Raw genomic sequence first — 27,203 nt, forward strand, 5'->3', positions numbered from 1 at the left:
CAGCTTGAGCACAACACCAGCCAAACAGATTTCAAAGATGCCACTTGTCAAATAATTCTGAACAAAGAGTAAATTCAGGAAAAATGCAATCTGTCAAAAAGAAAATTCACAAACACAGAAAGAAGCAAAATTAATCCAGCGTAGTAGTTCGTATCATCTAATCTCCAGAAACTGTGAGTCACCACTGCATGTTTCCCTTGAGTCAATGAGCCATTACTCATTACTATTACACATATTAGCATTGCTTTTCAAAGTAATGGGCTTGAGTGCAGAAATTGCTATCACATTCCTGAACTCTGTTCCCTTCATGCAACATTCACGTCCTACTACGATCTGCATCCATAGACACAATATGATAACTCTTTGATATTTCTACGTGTCAGCGCTTGGCACTGGACCTGTGATTACGAGTGCACACAACGAGGTGGGTGGCATGTAGTGGGGTCCTGGGTGTGAGTACACAAAATAGGGACCACGGCAGAGCCTTTCCAGTCATATGGCCATGTCTCCATCCTGCCCATACTGCAGGGCATGGATGCTCCAAAAATGCACTTACAGCCTAGGGCATGCACCCACACCACGGAGATGTGGAGCAGACCCAGCTGTGTCCACACAGACAGCTGGAGCTCCACAGGTTGCTTGCAGGGTTGCAGGTTGGAAAGCAGGGCTTGCAAAGCATCCTTACAAAATGGCATCCAGATGACAAGTGTGTGGTATTTACCACTCTTCATACTCTTTTTCAGCGAGGACGCTGCAAAATTCTGCAGCACAGCACGGCAACTGGTGTGCTTTCACCCGCGAGCATTTGGACAGGAGGTATTATTCACAGCTTCATCATTTCTATGCTTAAAAATTCCTGTCAGAAGACAGCATTGGAAATTTATGCAAATCTCACATTTTGAGGCACTTAAATTTTATGTCACAAAATACATTCGTGTTAAATGAAGTGAGCACAGGTGAGCCAGCTCAGGGTGCTGTATGTGGAATAGCATCCGCTGATGAAACCAAAAGGTCACGCACCGAGCACGAAGGCAGTGGACAGGCAAACAAATGAGAGCTGAGCCACAAAATTCCAGCAGGCCATTTCAGTGGAGTTCCCTGAGTTATTACCAATTGCTGATAAGACTCAAAATGTGCAACTAAGCACTCTCTCGTTCTTTCTAGGAGCTTCTGCCTCACATCCCCTCAGACTGGGAGATTTTCTAAATTGCATTTTGTCATTCCTCTCGGCAGGGAAGGTGCTGAATGACCCAAGAGAGACTTGTCTCTGTGTGTTTACATATCCTGCAACCTGCCCCTTTCCTGCTGTGAGGTGACTGGGGTTTTTACTAAGCTACAACAAGGAAAGCCTCGCCACCACTCTGAGCGAGATGGAGAGAGGCCAAATGACACAGTTCTGGGGCTGTGTGCATGCGTGAGAGAGGAGATGAAAGGCAGCTGGCCTCTTTCGCCAGCCAAATGAGACCTGGGAGGGAGGGATTCTGTATCTTTTAGACCTGACGCGAGTATTCCCATGTGCGTGGAAAAAAAAACATGCCAACTGCTAGGTGGGAAACCCCAGGAGGAGGGAGATAGGGGTTTAAGGGTTCTTACACAGCTGCCCTGGTGCCCAGGTAATACCTGTCCCATCGGTGTCTGGCATTGTCAACAGATGCCAAGAGGCAAAGCAATGAGAAATCTTCTTCACCAGCAGGTGAGCCCAAGACTGGATACATCAACCTCCTCCACACCCCAGTGTTTGTTCTGAATGAGGATGAAAATGAAAGATGAAGTTGTCAGCCACATTTATGTGTCCGCGTCATGTTTCATCTCATCCTATGTACATATAAAACTGACTCAAACAGCAAATGGTGTCCTCGAACACTTGCTGGCCCCATGGGTTTACTCCCCTCAACAGCTTGTGACATAAAAATGGTGGCCTGAGTCTTTAAGAGAGGGCAGCTGCCTGTTCATCCCTATGTATGACAAATTACTGACCACCCAGGCTCAGGCAGGCTTCCCCAGTGCATGGGGAACACGTTGAGTGTGAGCTGAGCTGGAGCTGCTCATCTACACCCACCTCTTTGCTCAGCCAGGCTGCAACAGGCTCCGAGTCCAGCTCTCACACGGGGACATCGGTCCCCAGGGAAATCAGAGGAGAGGGCATGAATTAATGAAGTAATAATTAGATGCTTTGGTCAATGCTTAGTGAAAAATTGGCCCACAGGGAAAGAATAAAAGGTCCTGGTGCAGGCAAAGGTCCTGCAAGCCTTGGGCATGTTGCAGACTGTGTGCGTGCGTGCGTGTGTGTGCCTGTCCTCAACTACAATGGCATGATTCTGAGTGATGCACGCTGAATATGCATGAAGCAGGAGGCTTGTGCCATGTGAGCCCGTCGATATGTGATGTGCATGCAATTGGACAGGGGGTCAATCTGTCTGGCTAAGCAAGACACATTTCTGACAGCCAAAACGACGACTTCAGAGCACCTTCGGCTCACAGCGAGTATTTGCAAACAGGGGTTTGGACAACAGGCACTGAAATCAGCCTCTGTTTCATTCAAAACCTTCTTTTTTGAAAATCCCAACTCTAAAGTCCTGGGCATGCCCATTAACATGCAGAAGCTGTTCAGTTGTAGCTTGCCATGATCTCCCTTCAACCTCCTGGAAGGAGGGAACCAGAGTCCCTCCTTCGGTCACTTTGCTCTCTTTCCAGCACAATGCACCAGAACTCTGGCTTATTTGTGGAGGTATAAAAGGACTCTGGGTTTTGCCAGAACAGTCTCAGACTCAAAGTCTTTGTATTTATTACGGGGACTTGCCAGCAATCTCTAAGAAAGCAACGTTGCAGACTGACGCAGGTCACTGCAACCATCTTTGAAGAGTGTTTCTGGAGAAACGCATTTTGATGAGCTATTTATCTGAAAGCATTGCCTGTGCATATTTTATTTTTTTTTTTAAACTGACAGCAGATTTTGTAAAATGTTAGTCAAGTAGCCTTGGATTTGAAAGAAAAATCTTTCAAGGATGCCAAGCAGCATCTCAGCTACAATTCATAGTATAATTCCACCTCATTAAATGAATTGGAGTTCTCCATTTGGGGCCATCCCCTGGACTAATGATGCCCAAAGATAAAATTCTCTGATACAAGCAACCACCTGTTGGTATGAGCAGCCAGTGTTTGTGAGGCAAATTACAAGTAACCTCTCAAAATATAAGTAACCAGCAGTGTGCAATGCTTGTGCCAGCAAGGAACTGATTGCCAGTATGATGCCTGAAAGCTCACCCAGCTCACATCACAGTTTTCAGCTGAAAACGTTTGGATATTTGGCATCACAAAAGCCAGCAGAGAGACTTGGGGGCTGGAGAGGGCAGTGCTGAAGGCAAGGAACGAAATGCTTGAGACGGCTGAGGCAGCCTAAGAAGTGATTCTTCTGAATCCCTTATGGTGGAAACAGTGAGGGTTGGGCTGTGGTGGTTTATGTGGTTCCCAGAAGCATCGTGATGTGGGGCAGCTGCTCCTGGGAGATGATTCTAGAGAAGCCAAATCCAAACCAACCTGTAGCTGAGATGCCCTCCTTGCCTCAGACTTCTGCATGATTATGTTTTTGAAAAATACTGTTGTAAGAGAAACAAGGATCTTTCCATTCCATGTCTTGAAGCGAGCAATTTAAGATGAAAATCAGTGAAGAATAATTGTGCACAGGCTGGGCAATTTGCATCTTCCACAGCTTCTCCCTGTCTTCCTCTGAAAATCTTTATTCGCTCCTTCTGACTTTGCAAGTTGTTCCTCACGGCAACAACTGCATGAAAAATAAGCATGCATGAAGCAGCATTCATATGGTAGTAAGTATAAAAAGTGTGTGCAAAAACCTTGTGTCCAGCCTTCAAATGAGGCCCATGGACCTTGAGGATCGAATAAAGGTTAGATGCTTTCAGCATACTAATATGCCCTTGGATGTGATCAAGCTGCCCTCCCTACAACGGAGGTCCCACTGGGCCTCCTTAGGAGGTAAAATCAATGGGTTGTACAGCTTCGTTCTTTATGTAATGTTAGTATTAATGAGAAGTAAGAAAAAGCTGTCTATATGCAGCCTTCAATTCTGTATATGGTGCAGTGTAATATAGAGGCACTTCATGATTCACTTCTCAGGCCTAGTGGCAGTGAAAAGCCTGGGAAAGCCAATTTAAGAAGGGCAGTCTTGTTTATAGCATTGTTGTAACAATATTTGTTAACAAATGGGACTGCTAGAGATGAGTCTTTGAATTGAAGTAAATATTGCTCATGCTGAAAGAAATGTCATTTTGCAGCTTTCACCACAGGCTGCAGAGCCAGGCTTTCCCTCTTCTCCCTACCGGAGGATCCAACATGGCCCTTGCTCTGCTCCCCACAACAGATCTGATTCAAATGTAATACAGATGGATACAACATTTACTGAGCAGCCTGGTGCCTTCAGGAGACTGCTGTGATTAACAGCAGAGCCAAGACAGAGTATTTGTGCTGTTTTATGAGGCCTCTCTCCTCAGTCTTTATCACCAGCCTTGAGCGATCTCTCCATACTTCTACCTCTCGTACACATTTTGTCCATGAACTTCCCATCCTCAGGGAATGACCTTTATCACCTCTCTGCTCCAAAACTCAACCTGAAAGTTCAGTCCTTCTTGCTCCCCAATTCCTGATGAAAGAAGACCTGGAGATGGGATAGGACCAGGGAAAAGGAAATTCTTGATACGAGATGCTCTCCAGGTCATATCCTCCTCCGTCTGCAAGATTAGGATTGCCTTACGTGAGCAAAAAAATAGGATTGCTGGCCTTAAGTGAGACACCAGGCTGGGCTTGGGTAAGCAGAAGAAAGCACAACAAGGCTGGCAATGCAGAAATCAGCCCTGCAACCTCTCCTCACATGAGTCTTCTGTGACTTGTTATTATCTTCACGTGAGAGAGGATCGAGAGCAGTATTTAACCCAGAGGCAAGAGAAAGCCTCTTTCACGCACCTCCTGCTCATCAAACCATATCACTACTTGCCTTTGCCAGCTTCCATGAAGGATGTTATTGCTCTTACCTTAAGAGAGCAGAGAACAAGGAGACCAAGCAGAGTCCTTGAATGCACTTTTTGAATGCCCATGATGCTATGGAAATGTTAAGATTGTTTTGAGATGCTCCTGGACCAAAATAACAGAACCAGACCCTTTCTAATTCTACCCAAACATTTGAAAAACTGCAGAAAATCAGTGTCTCAGACCTACTTCAGTCATGAGAATGACATGGAGAGATTATCCCTTCTGATGCCAAAACAGCCCCATCAAACTCACTGTTAAACTTTCTAGAGACCTGGTGAAAGCAAAAGCAGCCCTCCAGCTATTTCAGCTTCCTTCAGCTACTGCCCCATCATCACTTTCTTCATAGAGCTTAAATTACTCCATAAGGAATATATTAAAATAATCTTAATTTAGGGGAATTTTCTCATTGTTAAGGCAATGGAAGAATATTGTTTATATATTCTTAAAAGAAAAAAAAAACACAAAACACAAAAACAATACACTCAGACATGACCCAGGATGTGTACAGAGCATGTTTTGGCAGTGCTATTGAAATCTCACTTTTGATACCACCTCGGTCAAGGTTTTTGTTGGGATGGTTGGCATGAAGCTCACATCTAAGAGAGTTTATCCTCTAGATTGAAGCTCTCGATCTTGCAGTCCTGTTGCTAGCAACAGGAATGTGCCTGAGGAAGGACTGACGAAAAAAATGAAAGTGAATCTGAAAGTGGAAAAAAGATTGACAAATTTCATTCAAATTTCACAGGAAATCAGCTGTGAAATCAGGAAGTCGATTACCCACAATTTAGTTTTGTTTTTTTTCTGAAAACTGGTTACATCAAATGATAAATCAATTCCAAGATTTTAGCTTTACCAAGGTCCAACAAAAGAACCAACTTCTGGGACAGATCTTTAGCTCCTGCAAAGAAGAAGCACTCGTTTGAGCTAAACAAGGTAATCCCACAATACTTTACAAGTTTAGCCCACAATACTTTCAGGAAAGCACTGAAGGTATGAAGGTACCAACTGGCTGAAAGCATGCTTTCATGGTGATAGCTAAAATTAAACAGACTTCAAAACTGTCAATAAGATTGTACATTAATAGCATGCATCCGTATGATTGCTATTGAACTTCTTTGTCACTCTAGAAGTGGGGATTGTTGCCATGAAAAGCTGGTGGAGCTTCTTGGCACCCTTTAGAAAGCAGTCGGTATATCAATCAAGAAAGGAAGCCAGTTCTCTGGAAACTGCTGTCAAAAAAAAGCTACTCAACAACTCCAGTTCCAGAGGAGTTACGTCAGCTAGGTGGATGTGATGAAATCTGCAGTCCTTCTCCACATTAGTTTATATCATAATGCAGATAATATTTAGGATTACTCCTATGAGCAGTTCACAGGCGTTTTTCTCTTGATCTTTTGAGATTTTCTTTCCTAATACATCTTGCAGGGTGGTGACACTGCAGGAATAAGCGTGGCACGTAGGCAGGCCACCCAAAAGCTGACATGTAGAAGAAACAGTGGAAGAGGAAATACTCGTGGGGACAACTGAGCTGCCACCAAGTAGCTGCAACGAGCTGGGGTGCCAAGACCTTCCTAATCCAGAGAAACCTCTCCAGTTATAGGGCTCATAGGGCTGAGGCCTGTGGAGCTGGGCCTAGTCCCTAGGCAAGGAGACCTGCTCCAGCCTCCCGAGCCCAGAGGCCCACCTCATTCTGCAGCTCCCCTCAGCAAGCCAGGCACCATGACATTGCTGTACGAAGGTCCAGGCCAACCAGTGTGCCCAGTTGGAGACATTTCTCCGCACACCCATGCCTTATGCATGGCTCCATCCCGGCCTACTTCAAACGCACCGCCTACCAGTGTGAAAAGATGGGTGTGAATGGCAGCTGCCATTCCCCAAAGCCTCCCGTGACAATATTCTGAATGAAGCAGATGCCCAGCAGGGGCGATTTACTCTCCCAGTCTCCCCGAGGGGCTGTGTCATGATCTACCATTGACACATCATGCTTTACTTGATGCATGGGTCGCTAAAACACATTGCAATCTTTTAAATGTATTTAGCAGCACCAGTTGCTTCGTTGCGAGGAGAGTAATGATATGTAGATTCAGTGGGGCAAAGCCAAAGCCTCACCAAGCATCCCTGCAGCTTCTCAAGACCCCTACCAAATTTTACACCAATTTTCAGTAGTATAAGGGCAAACCAGTGACATAGCTAGTCGTAGGCATGATTGTTTATTAATTAAAGCTTATGTTAACCTCAACATTTTATTTCCATAATTTCAGTAAAAATATGCTCAGTATTTACTGAGGTCTGGGACTGCATCTGTTACGTTCACAGCCATATTCCAGAGTTTTCAGGGAGGAACCATAATTCCATTGATAATGAACTTGGCAAAATTATACAATTCCAGATTTTCATGAAACTGATATTCTAGGTTGAGATGGAGAGTACGTGAATAACAGATATTAAAAGAATCAGTGCATCAAGCCTTTTGTCTTCATTCCCCTGAATTTTAAATTTCTTCTATTTTATCTTGGACTGATCAAAGAATTTCAGTGGCAGAAATAACACCCTGTCTATTTCATGTATTCTGCAGGATCATTTTTAAAGCATAAAGCACCACCCAAGAAAAAGAAAGATATGCAAATGATGTGGAAGTGAGGCAAGTGATTTATTTCAGCTGCGTTTTTTTTTTTTTCAGATATTTTTTTTTTTAAATCAGCATGGGTCAGATTGTGTCATATAATTTCCAGCAAATCTGCCTCTTGATTTCCAACAGAACACAGAAGGAGAGAAAGACTACTATTATTATTGATTATTAATTATTAATTAAACAATAGCAGCACACCCTTTGTCATCCCCCCTTTTTTAACCTTGTGAGTAAATATTTTTTTCTGCTAAAAAAAGGAACAGATTCAGTCTGCCTTTAAATACAGGTGTTTCAATAACCTGACTCAGCAAATTAATATTTTTAGAAGGATCAGCAAAATACTTAGCCTTTTTGGAAGCAAAACAAACAAAAATCAGAACCCCATCTAACAAGGAAGTTCATGTTTGAATCTCAGATGAAAAGGCTCCCAAGTTTGGCTGTGGCTCTCCTGTATAAGCTTAAGGAATCACACAATCCTATAGAAAACCCTGGCCCTTGATTAAGGTATGGAAAGCCTGAGCTGCCGCAGGCTGGTATTTAACAGGTGCATCTGTTTACTTTCCTGCTACTCGTTTTCCTGAAAAAAAACACCACCTCAGACCATAACCAAATTAAGACTGCAAAAATATCAAGATCCCTAGAGACAGGGGTCTGAATGTCTGTCTTCCCCTGCCTCCTCCCGCCCCAAACCACCTTAGGAAGGTTTTCTGCCTTCGGTTACATGTCGCTGCCTTTATGAAACTACGCCTGCAAGCATCCTGGATGATGCTACAGAGTCTCTCTCCCAGGAACCCTGCTGTGAGCATCATATCCGATCTATTCAGTGTAAACACGCACCTTAAAATTATAAAATACATTCAAACAAATCCTGCCCAAAGCAGAGAGCAGGCTGCCCGGCAGGATCAGCCGCTAGCTTTTCTCCCTCTAATCTGCCCACCGAGCAGCGTCACAGAGACTGTCTTTTATCAAAACAAAGGCTGGATGCTGGCTGGGAAGTGTGAAGCCGACTAAAAATGGCTGAAAAGCTGTCCGAGGCGCCCCGGAAGGTAGCCAGCCCCACCCAGCGCAGTCACCGACCCGCTCCAAAGAAGCTGAAAATAAACCCAAAAGGGAGATGCTATTGTTCCCCTCGCCTATGCAGCAGCAGAGCACAGCATCGCAATATTTTTACCCATGAAGGGGGCTCAGTAGAGTGCTCGAAAGCACAATAAAGGCTTTTTTTTTAAAAAAAAAAAAAAAAAAAAAACTCTACAGCAAAGTACGAGGCGGGTGGCGATGCCGCGGTGCTATCGCACGTCTCGGCGGGGCTGCGTTTTCTTTGTGTCGACGCTAGGCTAAGCCCTGGCCATGGGTGTGTCCGTGGGCAGGAGGCACCAAGGCACCCAACGCAACCACCTCAAACCCTCACCAGCCCCAGCCGGCACCAATTCACCATCGCCCGGCTCTCCTAAAGCCCGAAAGGTCTGAAAATCCTGCCAGAGATTCCAGGGTGAGGAATGATACCGCTAACGGCAAGGGCGGATGCTTGGGAAATGAGCTGCGAGGTGGGAAGGAAGGTCCTGTATCCTGGATGCTTTCAGGGCGAGACAGCTGGAGATGGGAGAAATACATTCAAACGACACAATTAAGGGCTTTTTCGTCCTTTCCTTCTTAAATTACCCCCAAATAAAAGCTTCGCGGGGAGGGAGATAAAACAGCATGCACAGGCCCACAGGTGAACAATGCAAAAAATGGATGGATCCTGCCTTTGCCTCCTCTGCCATGCAGTCCTTCTAGCATGCAACACTCGAACAGATATAATACCCTGACATTTCCAGTTGCTCCAAAGACAGTCCATCTTGGTGGAGTCGGCGCTGGCTTGCATCTCGGAGGGCTGGGGAAGGGCCGGTGCTGCGGTCGGAGGCACTGCGTTGTTAGCAGTCAGGCATTCCCCAGCATGGGTTGGGTTAGCGGGTATCGCTCCCGTCTCCCCGCTCGGCTCCGGACTGATGCTGTAAGCAGCACAGGCGGAGGGGGGAGGGCATATTGTACGCGCTGCGGTCTCCACTGCAGCAAATCAGCGGTGTGATGTGGTTGCCCTAGGGAGCAGGCTCCTTTGAAAAAGGGGATGCGGTCCCCTTTCAAATCAAAAGCTGGCGCTGGCTCGGCGGCTTAGCCTCCCGAGCCATCGAAATGGTTAAGGCAACCTGACGGCAGAGAAATAAAAACAAATTCGGTGTGGGTGGAGGCGGTGGGGAGTGGGGTGGGGGCACCGTTTCCTATACGGCTGCACGGTTGTGACTATTCATGTTCCAGAAATTTCTTGGGAGTGATGAAATCTGGTGTTTTCTTCATTTTTTGGGGGGAGGGCCAAATTTCCCTGTCCACCCCCAAGTGTTGCTGCCCCCTCTCCCCTGCCTGGCTGGGTGAGGTCTTGGAGCAGGCAGGAGAAAACCAAAAGCAGGACCCGATCCCATCAAAGCAACCCGATCCCATCAAAGCAACCCCCATTTTGCTATTTTTTTCCCCAGAAACTATTCCAGAAACAGCAAGAAATAGCAGAGCACCCACACCCCATACACCGAGCCCTGCCGTGGTGGGATGCTGCACACAGCAAGCTGCTCCTGGGCTGGGACATGCGGGCTGCAAACGCTGCCCAAAATGCTGCATACATCAGGATTCAGGGGGTGAGACAGCAGGTTTATGGGACAATTTGTGAAAAAGTTCTCTGCAGTAATTCAGCACACTGCTGGCTGAATGTTAACACCAGCCCTGGCACTCCTGCCCCAGGGAAGATGCTGGCCCTGCCTCAGTTTCCCCATCAGCAAACTAAAAAGCAGCCTCACAGGGGTGTCACAGGTAAGCCATGGCCACATGGTACTCAGCAAAAACTGGGAAAAAAATGCTTTACATTCACCCAACTTGTTTGCCTTTTCAGATTTCTGGCAGGCTTTACTAATTTATTAAATATTTTTATTTTAGCCATATTATATTGACTTTATGCTTTTAATAAGGAAACAGACAGCAACACAGAGACAGTGGGTCCCATACACAGCAGCATGGGGAACCGAGGTTGAACCTCTCTGTGTTTTTGGCTCCGAAACCAGAAGATTTTTAACACTTAAGTTAACAGAGTCTCCCCAGCTGGCACTACTGGGTCACTTACCCCTCCCTCAGGTAACTCATACCCCAGAAGAAAGCCAGAATTTAGGGAGCAATTCACCACAATTATATCTTAACCTTTACCTAGGGAGGTCTGCTAGGTTTATGGAGGGCAGCAGCTATTGCTTGCATTTCAAAAGCATCTCTGAAATCCCAGAACGGCTTGTGCTCAGCTTAAATCCCCTAACAGAGAAATAATTAACTAATTGGTGCAGAACTGGCTTCAATTGTCATTGCATGTAGTAAGATTAAACAATCTACAAACATTATTACAAGTCCTGATTTTGCAGGCTTCCTGGCTTAGTTAAAAAAAGGAAGAAAGGACTTGGCAAGGGATGATTTCCCAACATGGTCTGATTGGTTTAGAGCCTTCACAACAGCAGAAAACATCTCTATTGTTGCTTTCTGCCCTGCAACAGGGTCCCCAGCACCAACCCACAACACAAGGCATTTACAAGTAATGTGTATGAAAACCACACATATGAAACTCCTAAATCCTGGAGTCCCTGAAAAAAGAAACACAAAGAAACCTCCAAGAATGGTTCAATGAAACCGATAGCTATTGTGCACGCACCACCAGCAACACTGCAGTAAGGAGAAACAAAATCTCACTGTAACCTGCATTTCTTAGCCAGCTATGAAAGACTAATTAATTCCCTTTGCACAGATGACTGGTCCTTGTACCTTTAACACCCTGGTTTTGTGGTGATTCCTCCTTTCCCTCATTGTCGGCAGAGATTTTCCTTGCCCCAGACTTCAGGTCTAAACTTCCTTCTTGTCCGAAGAAGGGCTGTGAAGTTGGTGACGGGTCTAGAGAACAAGTCTTATGAGGAGGGCTGAGGGAGACAGGGTTGTTTAGCTTGGAGAAAAAAGGCTCAGGGGAGACCTCGTTGTACTTTACAGTTACCTTAAAGGAGGTTGTAGGGCTTACCTACAAAGAAGGTTACCTTAAAGAAGGCTGTGATTCTGTAGCGAGGTGGGGATTGGACTCTTCTCCCAAGCACCAAGTGATAAGATGAGGGGAAATGGCCTCAAATGGTGCCAGAGGAGGTTTAGGTTGGATATTAGGAGAAATTTCTTTACAGAAAGGTCTGTGTGGCAGTGGAACAGGCTGACAGGGAAGTGGTTGAGTCACCATCCCTGGAGGACTTCAAGAAACATTTTGATGTAGAACTCAGTAGCACGGGTCAGTGGTGGATTTGTCAGTGCTAGGTTAAAGGCTGGACCAGGTCATCTTAGAGGTCTTCTCCAACCTGAATGATTTTGTGATTCTCCAGGCTACCAAAATGAACCCTACCATAGTTTTCCTGCTTCAATTCCTGCTTCCCATTGGAAAAATGTCTCTTCAGACCTGGCCCACGTAGTTCCTGTCCCACACTACTTCCAGGGCTATTTTAATTCATGGGCACCAGAACCTGCTGCTTTATCAGCAGTGACAAGAACACACTTGTGTCAGAACCAGGACCCAACCGGTGCTGTGAGATGAACCAAGTTAGGAAATAGAAATGAGATCAGAACATCTTGTGGTGCACACTAAGTCATCCGGGGAGCTTCCAGTGCTGAGCTGGGCGAGGGAGAGAGGCAGCAGCTGGCATTACGCCGTACGTGTGTCTACCTAGACTTGCACACAAAGTTTAACAGGATCACAGTCAGCAGTGGCTGGATCCAGAGCTAAAACTGCAATTGATAAAAAATGCATCTCTATAATGAGAATTTAAATTATGCATTCGGTAAGGAGCGAGCCAGAATTAGGACTAAGCAGTTGGCCATCAAGAGACCGAGGAGCTATTTCCTAGAACTATTTCCTTGCAGTAGAGCTAAACCAGGGCCATCGACTAAATCTGTACTGAGCAGAGAGGAAGGCACAAACAAGCCTGCCTGGATCTGAGAAAGGCGAGACGTGCACAGGTCAGAGCTCTTGGCACGAGCCACTGGATAGTGCAGTGTTGGAGGAGAAGTTTGCTGTCATCATGAGCAGAAGCAGGATTAAAACCACTAAGTGGAGCTTCCTTCCCTTCAGAGCATGGTCTACAGCAATCCTCCTCCTGCCGCAGGACATTACGGGATGATTGAAGGTCTTTGGATGTTTTAGTGAGGTCACCTGAAGTTTAATGTTGATGGCACAGCCACAAGCCAAGTGGGCTCATCAGTATTGGCCTGTTACGTATCTCTGCTAGAGATAATGACCCACGTGTGATGAAGTTAGGGGGAAGGACTCCGTAAAATAAAGTTATCTGTGTGTTTTCAGCTCCTCCTAACCCTGCACTGAGAGAAACCTCAAGTAATTCATGAGTGGGGGACTACCATCAGCCTCATTTCTTTCCATCCCTCCAGCCCCAACAGGGAGTGCTGGACGGGGTGGGGGCTGCAGCTCAGCAAGGGGCACAGGCACCCTGCCACGGGGATGGGAACACGACAAGCCCTGTGTCCAACCTGGTTCTCTACCAGCCCTACCTCACTCTTTTCCAGAGGTCTTATCACTTCCATGGTGAGCTCTGATGAGCTCAGGGTTAGAAATATTTACGGCTTTTTTGATATAGTTGAATCAACATAAGAGCTCAGAGCATCAGGACTCACCGTGTTCGACCACAAGAAGGATCAGCCACAGCCTTAACCTCCAGGGCTGTCCCTTAACAACCCTGCTGGAGGACAGGGGTGGAAATCAGCACCGATTTCAAAGAATATTTTACGAGAAGAAATTCAAAGATAGAGCTAAAATTGTCACCGGTTCTGCTCGAAGTGCAGTGACTTTGAAGACACTTTGGACTGATGATGCTTTTCAGAGCAGAGCTCTGCATCACTCCACGTCAGCGCATCGCAGGACACATTGGGGACAGTGCTGGGACTACAGCGTGGTGCTGGAAGATCCCGACGCTTAGCACTTAGGGGAACAAGAGCATTAAGGGACATTTCTGTTGTTTTTCATTTTTTTTCCTAGATGATTTGCTCTTAGCATTTGCAACAAATATACAGAGGATGCTATTTTAAAAGTCCCATTAATGTACCTCAAAGCTCTAAAGAGCAGTGGGGAATTTTTGCCCGAGTGCTCCAAGCCAAGGGCAGCCAGCGATCACATTTTGGCGAGGGGGCCGTCAATAGCGGAGGGATGGGCCAGATCCTGGCTCTGCTGTCTTGCTCTCATTCGTGCTCAACACATTTTCTGGGCTGCAGAATTGCTCAGAGGCAGCTCAGGTGAAAAGGTCAGGAGCTGGGAGATGCTGCCGGCTATTTCAGGTCCATCACCACTCGCAGTCTAGGTGGTACGTGGACAGCTTTGTCCTTGTGTCTCTTGCCCTGGGCTTTGATGTTTCTCTTAGGAGATGTTGTACAGTGATGAATTACTTATTTTCTCAGCTCTTTAGGCCACCAAAGGAATCGATAAGCTGTTAAAGAGACAATATGGTCTCAAAGTGCTGAAATGTATGTCTAGAGCTGAATGCTCGCAACAAAAGAAATGCCGTGCCCCAGCACATCACATCATGTTCCAGCTTCCCTGCAATTTTTTTTTGGAGATATCTTGCAGTGCCTGGGTTTATCAGGGTTTTTAAAACCATCAGTCGAAATATTTGGGTGGTTCGCAGGGACAAGAAGCGTGTTTTGAGGTGTGTAGCTAAGCTTCTTCTCTGCTGCCTCTATTTTGCTCTCTGCTCAGCATGACTGTTCCTCGTGCCCATTTTTGCTCCAAGTCTGAGCTTATCGGAAGGCATTAGACAACGGCCCTGTGACACGAGTCAAAAGAGTGGCTGAAAAATCAGGTGAAACACATTTTGCACTTGCTTCCCCGCCTGGGAGCGAGGCAGCCTTCCTTTGAATCCCAGTGGAAGAGCCATGTGGGGGGAAACCCTGAGATTTGGGTCTATTATTAAGAAGCAGTTTTCCATTTTGGATTCTGAACCACCGATGGGAACGGATCCTTTTCACCGACCATCGCAGGGATGTTGGCGCCCCTGCAATGCCACCAGAGCTTGGTGACTAATGCGGGTGACAGCACGTCTAAGACATAGGAATCAGCTGTGATTTACTCCTGGCTTTTCAGCAGTGGATGGTTTCTCTTAGCTCTTTAATGCTATTTTTGAACCAGAAGGATCCTAAGAATGAAGGCTCTATTCCTGCCATTGACCTAGAAAAGTCTTTTGCTTCTTTCCAGTGGGACTTCTTTTTGCAAGTGCTGGGAACCTTAAAATTGGGCATCACCCTCCTCTGGGGGAGGCAATTGGTACGTCTTCGTCCCTTCTTCAAGATGTGATCAGTGAAGCTGCCGAGACCCCAGAACTCTGGCTGACCTCCTGCATTCCCCCGTCAGAGCAGGCTCGTGCACTGCTTGCAGCCTACCCCCGTCTTCAAGCCCGTGCTTTTAAGTCTGTACTGCTAAATTCATCTCCCTTACAGCACTGCTGGTGCTGCAGCTGGCATTATTAATTCCATTTCATTAACTGATCTTCTTAATGGACTGGAAGACAAAAGAGAAGACAGTCCTGAGACCACAGCGTTGGCTGGGCCTCGGGAGATCTATGTTCAGCCCTCACGCCTGCCAGAGGCTTCCTGCGTGACCTTGGGAATCCTCTCTCTTGGGTCTCTGGGTCCGCTTGGTCTATTTAAATTTGGGTCATCATCTGCTTTTAAAGCTTTATTTCTGCAGCACCTGGCACAACATCTGCTGCTCGAGCGAAGCAGCCTCGTGCAGTTTTGTAAACAAGTTGCAGGCAAGTGTTGCTGGCTGGCGTTCTTGGGCCAGCGGAGACCAAGCAAGATGGTGAAGACGAATTGGGGTTGCGTGGCTCTTGGAAGGGGCAAAATCCTGCCTGGTGCTGCGGACAGAGGAGCCTCCCCTTTGGCCAAGCATGCCTGGCAGAAAAGGGAAGGACACAATTTTTATTACCTTCCAAAATGCCTTGTCCTGTGGGTGTCTCCATCACCGTTTGCAGGTGGAATGGTGCCCAGGGCTGATGCTGGAGCTGTGCAAACACAACTGCAAATTAAACCAATAGCCCACGGGCAGAGGCTCAGGAGACAGAGGTTTCTTTTGCAGTGGTGCCACAAGCCTCTAGTTCAGGCTGGCATCCTCGCAGGCACCCAGGGGTGCTGGTGAACAGGCTGTGGTTTGCACCATTTCTGCTGGCTCCTGTACCTACCAGCCCTCCTCAAAGCCTGACCCCAGTGAGCAGGTGAAGGTACAGAGCAGACCTCAGCTCCCATTCCCCAAAAAAGCCATTTTCTTTGGGGAATGGGGTCATTTAACAGGCCCTCAGCTGCCCACCCCTCTGCACCGCTTCCCCCATCCACTGCACAGGGGCAGGCGGGACAAATGCGCTGGTGCCAGAGGTCTGCAGATGCTGTGGCCACGCAAGCACCACTCAACCATCCTACAATTGTCATGGCAACCCCAGCTTTCCCTGGAAAACAGCAGCAGACCACGAACACGCTGCTGGATGCAGCAGCCACAGCCACAGCTTATCCCACAGCCCTGTTGCTGCCTGCAAGCACATGGGGACCAAAATGCTCTCTGCACGGGGAGGGAGGATGCTCGAGCCCATTTGCAGGCTGGGGGGATGCACAGGACTCGGCTGTTAGGCAAAAACGTGGCTGAAGAGGAGGGAACAGGTCAGAAGGCAGCCAGCCCAGGGTAATCAGAAGAATTGCATTGGGAAACGATGTGCCAAGAAAGTGGTTAGAGTTGTGTTTGCTGGGGAAAAGTGCAGGGAAATTAGTTTTGTGGGACATTTTAGGCTATCAGCTGAAAGAGCAGCTAAGCAGGAAAGCAGCCACAGCTTGAATATAGGGGGATGGCCCTGCCCTACACATCTCCCACAAGGGTCAGGGGGAAAGGGAGTCAGAAGATACCATAAGGAAGGTCAAGCAAGCTTCCTTCCAGCATCACATCTGCAAAATATGCAATGCAAATCCACACCCTGAAGCCAGCTCATTAGGGACTTAACATCGGTCATCCCTAAAACGAGGCATTTTATACACGGAGATACAGAATGAGGAAAAAGAGAAGGAAAATAAAATGCAGAGTCCAGAATAATCCACCGAATTTGTGGAAGTGGGTTTCTCTCTGAAAAACAGATCCCGTCTCTGAGTACTCAAATAACACGCATCCTCTCGGCACTCCCCCTCTCTGCACACAATGAGAAAGCCTTGATTTGGAGGCTGATGTCAAGCATCGGAGAGAGGACAATTTCATTTTCCATTCTCAAGGCCGAGGGATTAAAGACACACCGGCAAAACCATTTCCCGTTTAGAAAACCCAGCTGAAGGGGCGAAGGAATTCAGATGTGCCCGACGACGTCTTTAAACACCGCACACCACGTTTTCCTGATCGCTTCTGCAAAGGCAAGATAACCCTCTGCTCCGGATGAGGGTGAATATGTAACAGGAGGTATTGAGTGAGTTTGAATTAGTATGTAAAATGGATTTATTTTGCTATCTTTGTGAGGATGGGCAGGATGGGAGTTTGCTGGAAAAGGGAAAAAAAGGGAAAACATTTCCCTTGTATCACAGGATGTCTAACCTCTCTGCTTCAACACCGAATAGTGTGTGGGTATGGCAGAAGCAGCAGCATTTTCTGAGTGGCACTGTGGGTGTACGGGGTACAGCCCCAGCCCTTGTCCCAGCGCACTGCATGTGAACAGTGCGGGGTGGCAGAATAACAGAGCGTGTTTTCGGTATGGGTACTGGATTCCCTGCCACAGGTTTTGCAGAAACTGAGGAACTGCAAAGAAAATAGCAAAATAGGATGGGGAGAGCATTGCAAAAGGTCTGTGGGGACTTAAGGAGCTGCTTCCCCCACGTCTTTTACTCCTTGCAAGCATTTTAGCATGGGAGGCTTTGCTGAAACTCCCCAGCTCAGACAGGTACCACCAAATACCCCTTCAGATATTTCACTCTAAACAAAAACATCCAGGTTTTGAAATCCCCACATCCCTGTGTCCCATCCTAGGGCCCTTGCATTTCATACACCAGATACTTAAAATTATTTTTTCTTTTTTTTGTAAATGAATTGGAGAGAAAACATAACAGCGTGACGTTACTTTTGAATCATGATAAATTCAAGAAACCCACAACCCTTGTATACACAGACAAACAAACCCAAACCCCAAGTGCTGCATTTCGCTTTGGATGGACCTCTCCTATCACAGGTAGCACAGGCAAGGGCAGCTGCTGCTGAATGCCATCCTGGTCCTGGGCCCCACTACCCGTGGCTCTGGGCTTTGAAAACCTCAGCCTCTGAGCAGCCCCAGCACAAAGCCAGGAGATAATGGCCCCCTAGATTAGGATGTCTGGTACTGGGGCCAGGAGAGACGAGACAAGAGACTTCATTTTGGAAACCGCAGCTGTTACCTTTTCCAAAACTTGTTTTTTAATTTTTTTCCCTCTATTTTTTTTTTTTCCAGGTTGTCTCGCATTCAAAGTGATCAAAGTTCCCTGCGAAGCACAGCCTCTGAGTTTCAGATAAATATAGCCGCGCTGCTCTGCGTTTGTTTGTTTTCCCCAGGTTGCAAACCTGCAGACGAGACCTACTTATTTCGGAGAGGGGCGTGCAGAAAGCAAGGGGAGGCGTGATGCACGGAGACCTGCTGCTTGTAGGGCTGCACGGAGGGGAGGGTGGAGGTGGCCACGGCTATGTGTGAGGTGCCCAGCCCATGCCACCACACAGGGGGACAACCCCAGCCCTTCCAGCCGTGGCAGACCCCTTGGGCTCTGGGTGAAGCCACACACAAGGGCGGAAAGGTCCCAGCCCCAATCCCCCACCCACCCCGGGCACCACTGCTCATCCCACCACAATTTATTTCGGCTTTTCAATTAGCCAGGAGGTAAACGCAGCAATTACTTTGCACATCTGAAGTGTCAGAACTCTTGTGGCACATTTCCCCGAAGCTAAATAACTAACGAAGGGCTCTGATTAGTGTGGAACCAGCAGGCAGCGTGGACCAACATTTATTTTTACCTCTTGACACCTGAGACAGAGCTTGGTGAAGAGGATGAGCTTCCCGGCCGCTGCAGCCAGAAGGACTTGGCGTAGGGGGTGTCTCGGAAGATGATGTTCCCACCACCCTGTTTTGTCCTTGGGCTGCCACTGAGAGAGGAAACCTTCAAAATCTGAACGCTTTGCATGTGCTGGAGGATAAAACACAGCTTTTTCCATCCTGGAGAGACACCTCGCATAGGTCCCACTCAGCACCTCCTTCGCCTCTGTGCCTTTCCAAGCGTTTTTGCCCCCTCGCTGGCAAGTAGAAGGCACTGACTGTGCTGCTGCCATGGCTTGGGCTCAGCCCTCAGCAGGACCTGGGGTCCCACAGCAGGATCAGTCCCCGTGGAGCTGTGCCCACGCTTACCCAAGCCCTGGCAGCTACAGCTTAAGGCCCTTTTTCTCCCCAAAGCTTATTTTTTTTCTGAATCGCTTCTCCTGCAAAACACACCAGCCACCTGTAAAAGCTGTCTCAGGCACAGCCTGTGCCATGCAGCCTTGTGTAAGCCCCTGCCCTTTCCTCACCCCTCCCTTGTTTTGCCCTCAAACTGCAAATAATCTGTTTTTCACCGTGACCCAGGAGGGGAGAGGCTGCCCAGGAGATGCAGGGAGCAAACTGGGTAGCTTCGGGGTGCCGGAGTGCAGAGCAGAGGATGATTTCCACCTCCCCAGGGAGGAGATGAAGGAAAAGAGAAGGGATTACATCAAAGCTGAACCCTCCCAACCCCAAATGCCCTGGCCATAAGGACAGCAGCTCCAAACCCCTCATGCATCGGGTCCTGAGCAGCAAAGGGGCTCAGGGAGGATGCTCCCAGCCCTGCGGCAACAGCAGCCGGGCACCTTGCAAAGTCATCCCTTTAACCAGGTTTCCTCCTCACCCAAATTTTTGCACAAACAGGAGGTGCATGATTCCTTGCAAGGAAAAGCAACTATTTTGGAAATCATCTGCTGTAAGCCTGTGCCTGATTTCGCCTCATCCAACACGTGTTTCCATGGAAGCAGAGGAGGGAGCGGGCAGCCTGCGGCTGCAAATCGCAGCTAGTTCGCCGCCTGCTCCCGAGCCTGAAGAGACAAATGGATCATTAAAAATAAAACAAAATCGAAATTAAAAGAAAAAAAAAGCCCCTTCAGATAGCTGATAGTCAGTGCTGCAATGGTGCTTGCGGGGTCCAAGCACATTACAGCTGAATGAGACCAAACTTTGGCTCATTCTCAGAGGAAACGGCGAATGCGCCGAATAAAATGATTTGCGGTCTTTTGTTGATCGCATCGGTGTAATGATTGTGTGAGCACAGAGAAAGGCAGCGCAGCGCACAAAGGGAGTTATGTAAATGGATTAAAAAGATGTTTTCGGCATGGTTTGAAGGACTGTACTGCAGAGAGAGACTGAAATGAGGATGGTCTGGGAAATGAGCACGGTTTAGGAAACACGATTTATCTGCTGATCCAAACCTGGTTCAGACCTCAGGAGTGAGTCTCCTCAAGTCACTCAGCCTTATCGATGTGACCCTCCAGCAGAAACTTATCATAAAATCACAGAATTACGGCTTGGGTTGGAAGGGACCTTAAAGATCACCCATTTCCAACCCCCTGCCATGGGCAGGGACACCTCCCACCAGATCAGGTTGCCCAGGGCCCCGTCCAACCTGGCCTTGAACACCTCCAGGGATGGGGCAGCCACAGCCTCTCCGTGCAACAGCGTGACTTTATGTGACTACAACCACAAACACAAAGTTTCCCTGCCCTTAACTAGCATCTCGAGGTGTAACTTCATTCAAACACGCCGTTCCTAGCAGCCCGCAAGCACACTGCATCGTGTTGCTGAGCCAGGCGCGCTGCACTGGGAGCAATTACCGCACCTCCTCAGGTAAGAGCTGCCTCCTGCCCAAAACGCTGCGCCCTCTCGAGTGACGGAGCTCGATGTACCCGGGCACCTCTCCGGCTCCCAGCGAGGCAGCGGAGCTGATACGTGTGCAGCCATTACAGGAGCAAATGCAAAATGTCCTTCCTGCATCAACTCCCCCCTGCCCAAAGATATATCCATTTTATGGCTGTCTGCCTTCTCCCAAGAGGCAGCAGAATTTCTCACCGTTTTTTTTTCTTTCTTGAATATCAAGCCTAATAATAATAATAGTAATAATAATAATAATAATAAATTAAGCAGACTTACAAAAACTACAAATTACAAATCTATAGTTGCAGACTCAACTATATGGGTTTGGACCTGCTCGGTGGAGCTGCCTGAACGCTGAATTTGTGAACACTGCGATCAATACTGTATTGAGCACTGATATCTCTGATCTAATGACAGCTCTGGGTAGGTCTATTACTTAAGTTCAGTAGGTGGTTTTCAGGGGAAAAGCAGCAAAATGGAAGGAATGAGCCAAACCAACTCAAGTCTTCTAGATCCTACATCCAAACAGGGAAATAGAAGAGATGAAGGTAAATCTGTTGTGGAAAATGAAGTGCTTTAGCTTCACGCAGGACTGACCCTATTTCAAGAGCCCACAAAGGTCCAAGATAACCCTGTATCAGCAATTCCCAATGAGAAAACAGCAACGTCACCCAAGGTATCATTCTTGCCTTTCCTAACCTTGAAATTTATCTCAAGCCAGCAGACCCAGCCAGGGCAGGGCCCCAAAACTCCTTTATACACAAGCTGGAGGCAGACTTTGTGGTGGTGCCGAGTACCAGCACAGCAGAAGGATCGATGTGCAGGGAGCAGCACGGGGTTGGTTTTCACTCCAGTTGGTGCCTGGTTTCCTTCCGCATCCCACCAAGAGGAACGGGCTGGTGGTAGCAGGCTGTGCCACCCTGGGGATCCAGGATTTGTTCGTATTTTTAAATACAGCCATCAAATTATTAAGCTTTTCCAGTTTTACAATGTGTAACTCAGCAAAGGAAGAACAGTGCACCCAATTTCTTGGACCAAACAAGAACCAACTGGAAGGTAAGAGGGAAAACAGTGCGGGTGAGTCTGGAGGATATCAGGAAAGCGTTTGCCTCTAGGCAGTGCAGGAGATCGATTTGCAGAGTCACACAGCAGCACAAGCCGGACAGGAGGCAGCCAAAATGCAGCAAAAACTGGCTCAGGGAAAAGGAGAAAGCTGTCAGTGAAATAAAGCAGTGAGGCACAGGGAGGAGGCAGGAGGAGGGAGGCTCGCGGGGCAGGTAGCGCTGCAGCCTCGCGCTGCGTATCCGTGACCTTGAGGCTGATGCCATTACCTAACGGTGCCGAATTGTAGGAGGCACAGAACAAATTAATTACAAATGGGCGATTAGGCTTACGGTCTGATAAGCAGCTCACGGGGTTCAATGAAGAGAAGTTTTAATGAGATTAAGTGACAAAGCCATCACTTAGAAGGAAGCATTAAACAGGCTACAGACAAGGAGAAGGAACTGGGGGCGAAGGCAGAGAACTATTAAACCCATCTGTGTTATTAAAAAGAGGAGTAAACAACGCCTGTGCCTCTCAGAGAGGAAAGGGGATGGCAGTGAGCGTGCTGGCACCGCCACGGGAACTTTTCCCCTGGGTACTCAGCAGCTGAGTCAGGCTCAGGGGGAATCGATGGCACGCAGCAAGGGAAGCCCAGCACCCATTTGGGACCAGCACGAGGAGCAAAGCACTGGCTGGCTCTCATGAATTACTGCAAGGAACAGGTCTAAGGGGTGCTTCAGGAGGGCTGGGGTTGCTGGGGGTGGCAATAGGTTGGAGCTGGACTTGATGGAGGAGGCCTTTGACCTGGCCTGCTTCAAAAGCGAGTGCAGCAGGATGGCGGGTGGTAGCAATCGAGGAAAGAAACAGGCTAGCAGTTATTACTTCAGACCAAGAAGGGTATATCTTTAATAATAGCTGCTTCTAACGATGAATAATTAAAGCAGACCATTTGGTCCGCCAGCCCTTACGTATTTCCATTCCTCTAATGTACAGCTGAAGGGGTGGCTGTGCTTCATCTCCTACCAAAACCACCCCATCCTGCTGCACGAGGTGGATCTGACACCAAGTACAGGCATAAGGAGAAGCTGAGCATCCTCAGGTCAGGCTGCTGAGGGATCTGAGGAGTAAAGGCAGCCCCAGTTACTGCACAGCAGCTAAGCAGCTGTGCAAGGGTTGCAGATAACATCCCCTGCTCACATTGCCAACAAGAAATGGGCCAAAAGGGTTTGTGTGTATCTTGGCCGAACAAAGGTCCTGATCGTGACCGTGCCTCCAGACACTACCACTGAAATAAGATCTGAAAACAATAACTGCAGAGCTTGCTGTTTCCTCGAGAAGTCAGGGAGCAATCTGTGTGTGCTAACAAACGTGCCTAGCACGACAGCCTGACAGCCTTTCAAAGTCACCTGCTGCTCCCCTGACTTCTCTTGCAATGCAGGTTATCCAAACGTGTATCCCTGGGTGCTGTCCAATCCACAGTTCTAGTAAATAGTTACCTCCCTTTCCTTCCTCTTCTCATTTAGAAATGCGCTGAAAGGATGCACGGGGGCTACCTCAGCATTTTACGGATTCTTCAGCTCTGTCAGCAAGAGCAAAATCCCACAGGATTACGCAGCTGAGAGCATGTTGCGTTCTCCCCTTTCTGGGAAGAATCCAACTACCACAGCTAAACCTTGTAACAAAGAAGAAAAAACAAACCAGAAAACCAAAGTGTGTGGCAGAATCTTCTCCATTGATTCAATTTTTCAAATCTCATTGCACTTCAGCGGGGAACAATTGGCTAACAGAGATGAACTCTCCGCATTTCTTAGGGTCTGTTTCTGAGGAGGGGAGAGTACCAATGGGGGATCACTGAATATTGGGACTCTTCCAGCTCTGGCAAGACACAGCTCCCACAAGATGCTCTGGAGGCCTAACAGAGGCACAGAGCTCACACCTGGGGGCAGCAACAGGAACCCTCCCACTGAGCAGGCACAGAGCAGGCAAGAGGAGATGGGAAGGCTTCAGTATCAAATGATACCTGTAGGTATAGTGAATGTACCCGTCTGATTCAGACCCATGAATAGTAACTGCAGATTTAACTCCGCCCTTGCCCACAGAGCAAAAGCAAAGCCAGCATCTGAATAAATCCTGACTCGGGGCACCAAATCTCAGTTGCCAGCGTTTCCAGATCAGAGCAACAACAACAACAGAAGCTGAAGCCAAGTTCTCTGAATATTTTCTTGCAGAGTACCCAGGAGAGCTCAGCCATATGTAGCAGAGCCATTTGTGTGGTGTTTGAGGCAACATTTCTGTCTTAGCAGACAGAGAGGTGCCAGGGAACAATCCTGCTCTGCAGGCAGGGCTCAAACCACCTTATAGGCAGGTTTGTGAACCCAAAATTATCCCACTGATCATTTCAGCCATCTATCACGTGCTGGGTGGCGACTGCTCATCCCAGGCACTCCTCTTGCTGCTGCTGTGCGCTGTAGTGCAGTGAACATGAAGGGGCTCTCACCTCCAGCAGGAGCAGTGACACTGCACAGCAGGTGACTGTCCTTTAACCAGTGGGGCAGGAACAGCAGAAAGAGACTTTTTTAAAAGGGAATAAGGGGAGATGACAAATTCTTCAGAGAGACGCAGCAGACAGGAGTTAATCTCTGACTTCAGGCCTTACTTGCTGCATTGCAGATGCCCCATCAATGGGGCCAGCCCATTGCAACACCTCTCTTCAAGGAAAATCATCCCACCACAAGGAGAACTAACCCAGCCCCATAAGCATCACCGAAATCACACCTAAGCACATGGCCAACATGCTCACAGTGCCCTACAAAGGGCTTGCACCAGGCAGCAACCAGCACAGAAGGGGTGGGATCCCACACCAGACCCTCCATGAAGTCCGTGACACTCGGCCGTTTGGCTGACATGTCGTTTGGCATTTTCTCTCCGGCACCCTCATTTATTTCCCTTTGCAATGTCAGCTTGGCCAGCCAGCTCCATGAATAATTCAGCGCCATTAAGCACGTGTCAAAGCCGCCGGGGCACTTAGGAGGATTGGTTCTTTGGCTCTTTTTCTCCATTTAACTGCATTCCAGCATAATCTCCGCTTCACCGCTGCTGGAGGAGCAAGATCTACAAGTGGCAAGCACATTGCCACAGATATATGGAAATATACCTATATATATGGAAATCGCCCATAGGATAGAAGTGGTGTGCTGCTCACCATTCTGCTTGATGCATGGTCACTGCCACTTTGACTGATGGTGAAACCTGCTGATTTTTTTACAGACATCCAGCGGATGTAAGGGTCAGTGAGCAAGCAATAAGGATGAGCTCACAAAGCAGGATTCGGGAAAAAGAGGGGTTGTTTCCCAGTTCTGTTGTGTATTCGTGGTGTTATTGCACTGAAATCAATTCACCACACTCAATGAACCCATTAATCATATGATAAATTAGTCATTCACAATCCCTTCCTAACCAGCTTTCCTAGGCAAAGGGGCTGTAAGACGGGTGTGCATGTGTTTCAGCATCCCATCTGTAAAATAAAGATAATATCATCTCTTTTCTTGCTTTGCCTGGAAATTTAGGTTGTTTCACTGCCAACCAGCAGCACCGAAACAAGCAAGGCCCTGAATATGGATAAAACCCAGTAGTGCTGTGACCGGGACGGAGCCATCTCTCAGTCTGCCAAAATTGCTCCACTCAGACCCTTTCCCCGTGAGGAATTAGGACTGTTTCTCTGAACGCTGAACATCATTGCCCACGCAACTTCTGACCTGGGCTGTGTGTGCAATTACCGCGTCTGAGAGCACCAGGCAGCACAGTCAGCACATCACATCCAGCCGCAGTAACTGCCTGTGCAAATAAACCGTATAGGTGAGGGCTCATTTCAGAAGGCACAATTGCTACTACGGCTTTTATTAAATCCCACGCTTTACAACTCCCTGGCTGGAGCCGTAAACCTTGTGCTTTCAGCTAAGGTTACACACAGGCCTGCTGTTTCAGCAGCAGCAGCAAAGCTCCAGCGCAGCCGTCTGAGACAAGCCACGGATGCAGCCTGTTCTCTCCCTTATATTCTCTAGGGAACCTGCTTTGGCACGGGGGTTTGACCTGATGATCTCTTGAGGTCCCTTCCAACCCCTACAAATCTGTGATTCTGTGATTTAGGAAGTTAATTCCGTGCTCCAGAAAAGGTGCCGCACTCAGCCTAAGCGAGTAAGCATTAGCTGCTGTTGTCTCTATGATATATTAGCTGGCAAAGTGACCCTCAGAAATCCTGGCTATTAATCTCTGCTGGCTTTTCTATAAGCTCTTATACCCGGCTCCTTGCTGGTTGCCCAGGTACAGACTTTGTTTTGTGGATGTTGACAGCATTTCATTAGGACGTATGCAGTAATTCCCCCCTGCCTCTGTAAGGAGCACTTTATATTTCTCTAAAAGAGAGAGCAGAAAGCCCTGTCTGTGCTATGCCTGCCTCTGCCAACAGCACTCACCGAGCGAGTGTAGCTCCTAGGCTGCTTATAAATGAGACACTGTGAAAACAGTGCCTCCGGGACTGTCAGAGGCTGGGTTTTGATCTTACACCACTGCGGATCCCAAGGAACTGCGCACACGGCAGAGGTTTATGCCAGCCAGGCTGTGGGTGCTGTCAGACCTCGGAAACCTGCGGTTGTTTTTTTTTTTTTCCCTTTAAATTCTGCAGTCTCATGCACCTGCTGTTCAGGAGATAAGAGACAATTTTAAAATATTCCATTTTGCACGTTTATATGAAATGTGCTGCCCTGGCAGTGTTTATATTTAGCCAGATGTGCTGTAGCAATGCCAAGAGCTGTTTCCCTGACAAATTATTCTTTAGGATTCAGTTTGGAGGGGGGTGGTCTTTACTAAGATACCTACTTTACCCAGCAATTTGGATGGACTGATGTCAAAGCCCTAATGCAAGCTCAGTTTGCTGCCTTGAAAGCCTTCCCTTTCTAAGACACAGCTTTTTGCAAAGGCAGTACTGATTATCTGTATCCTTTCTGTTCCTCTCAAATTACCTGAGCTCTAGAGGACTCCTGAGGTTACCTCTCAGCAGATTGCACTCTCATGACCTGAGCTGTGGATTGTGTCCACATGAACTGTGAAAAAGCTGGCACGTCTTTTCCAGAGGTGTTGGGGAACCGCAGGAGAGTGCTGGAGGACTGGCAGCACCTGGGTCAACTTAATTAGTGCCCACCTTACCTCCTAAGGGGAGCTGTGGTGTAAGAAACTCCAACGTCAGCTGAAACTTTTGGACGAGATTGCTGATGCCATATAAAATAACGTGGCACCAGGTGGGAAAGGGTTACTGTGAGCAGGTGATATCAAAGGGCTGTGAGTCAAGCTGAAGTTGCAAGGAAAATAAACCCAAAAAAGGAGGCTTCTGGGAAAGCAAAAAGCAATCCCACTGCCAGGGGTTTTCCTCATGCAATATTCACTGCCACCTGATGTCGCTTGCAAAATGTTAATGTTTGGTGTCTGCTAAG

General features: G+C 47.8%; 1 protein-coding gene across 2 annotated transcripts in view; it reads right to left on the bottom strand.

Moving 5' to 3' along the window:
* The window catches only part of RTN1 (reticulon 1), a 97,878-nt gene that overhangs the window by 6,088 nt on the left and 64,587 nt on the right, over window positions 1-27,203 (bottom strand). Inside the window, exon 1 of one of the 2 annotated variants that reach the window (XM_082760849.1) lies at window positions 9,473-9,615. The exons of the other annotated variant lie outside the window; for it this stretch is intronic. Within the exon in view, the coding sequence (XP_082616975.1) occupies window positions 9,473-9,533 (61 nt within the window). The 5' untranslated portion in view covers window positions 9,534-9,615. Of the gene's footprint in view, window positions 1-9,472; window positions 9,616-27,203 lie in introns of those variants that run through there. 2 annotated transcript variants of the gene reach the window in all.

The sequence above is a fragment of the Aythya marila genome, assembly GCF_965140915.1.
Source record: "Aythya marila genome assembly, chromosome: 5".
NCBI lineage: Eukaryota > Metazoa > Chordata > Aves > Anseriformes > Anatidae > Aythya > Aythya marila.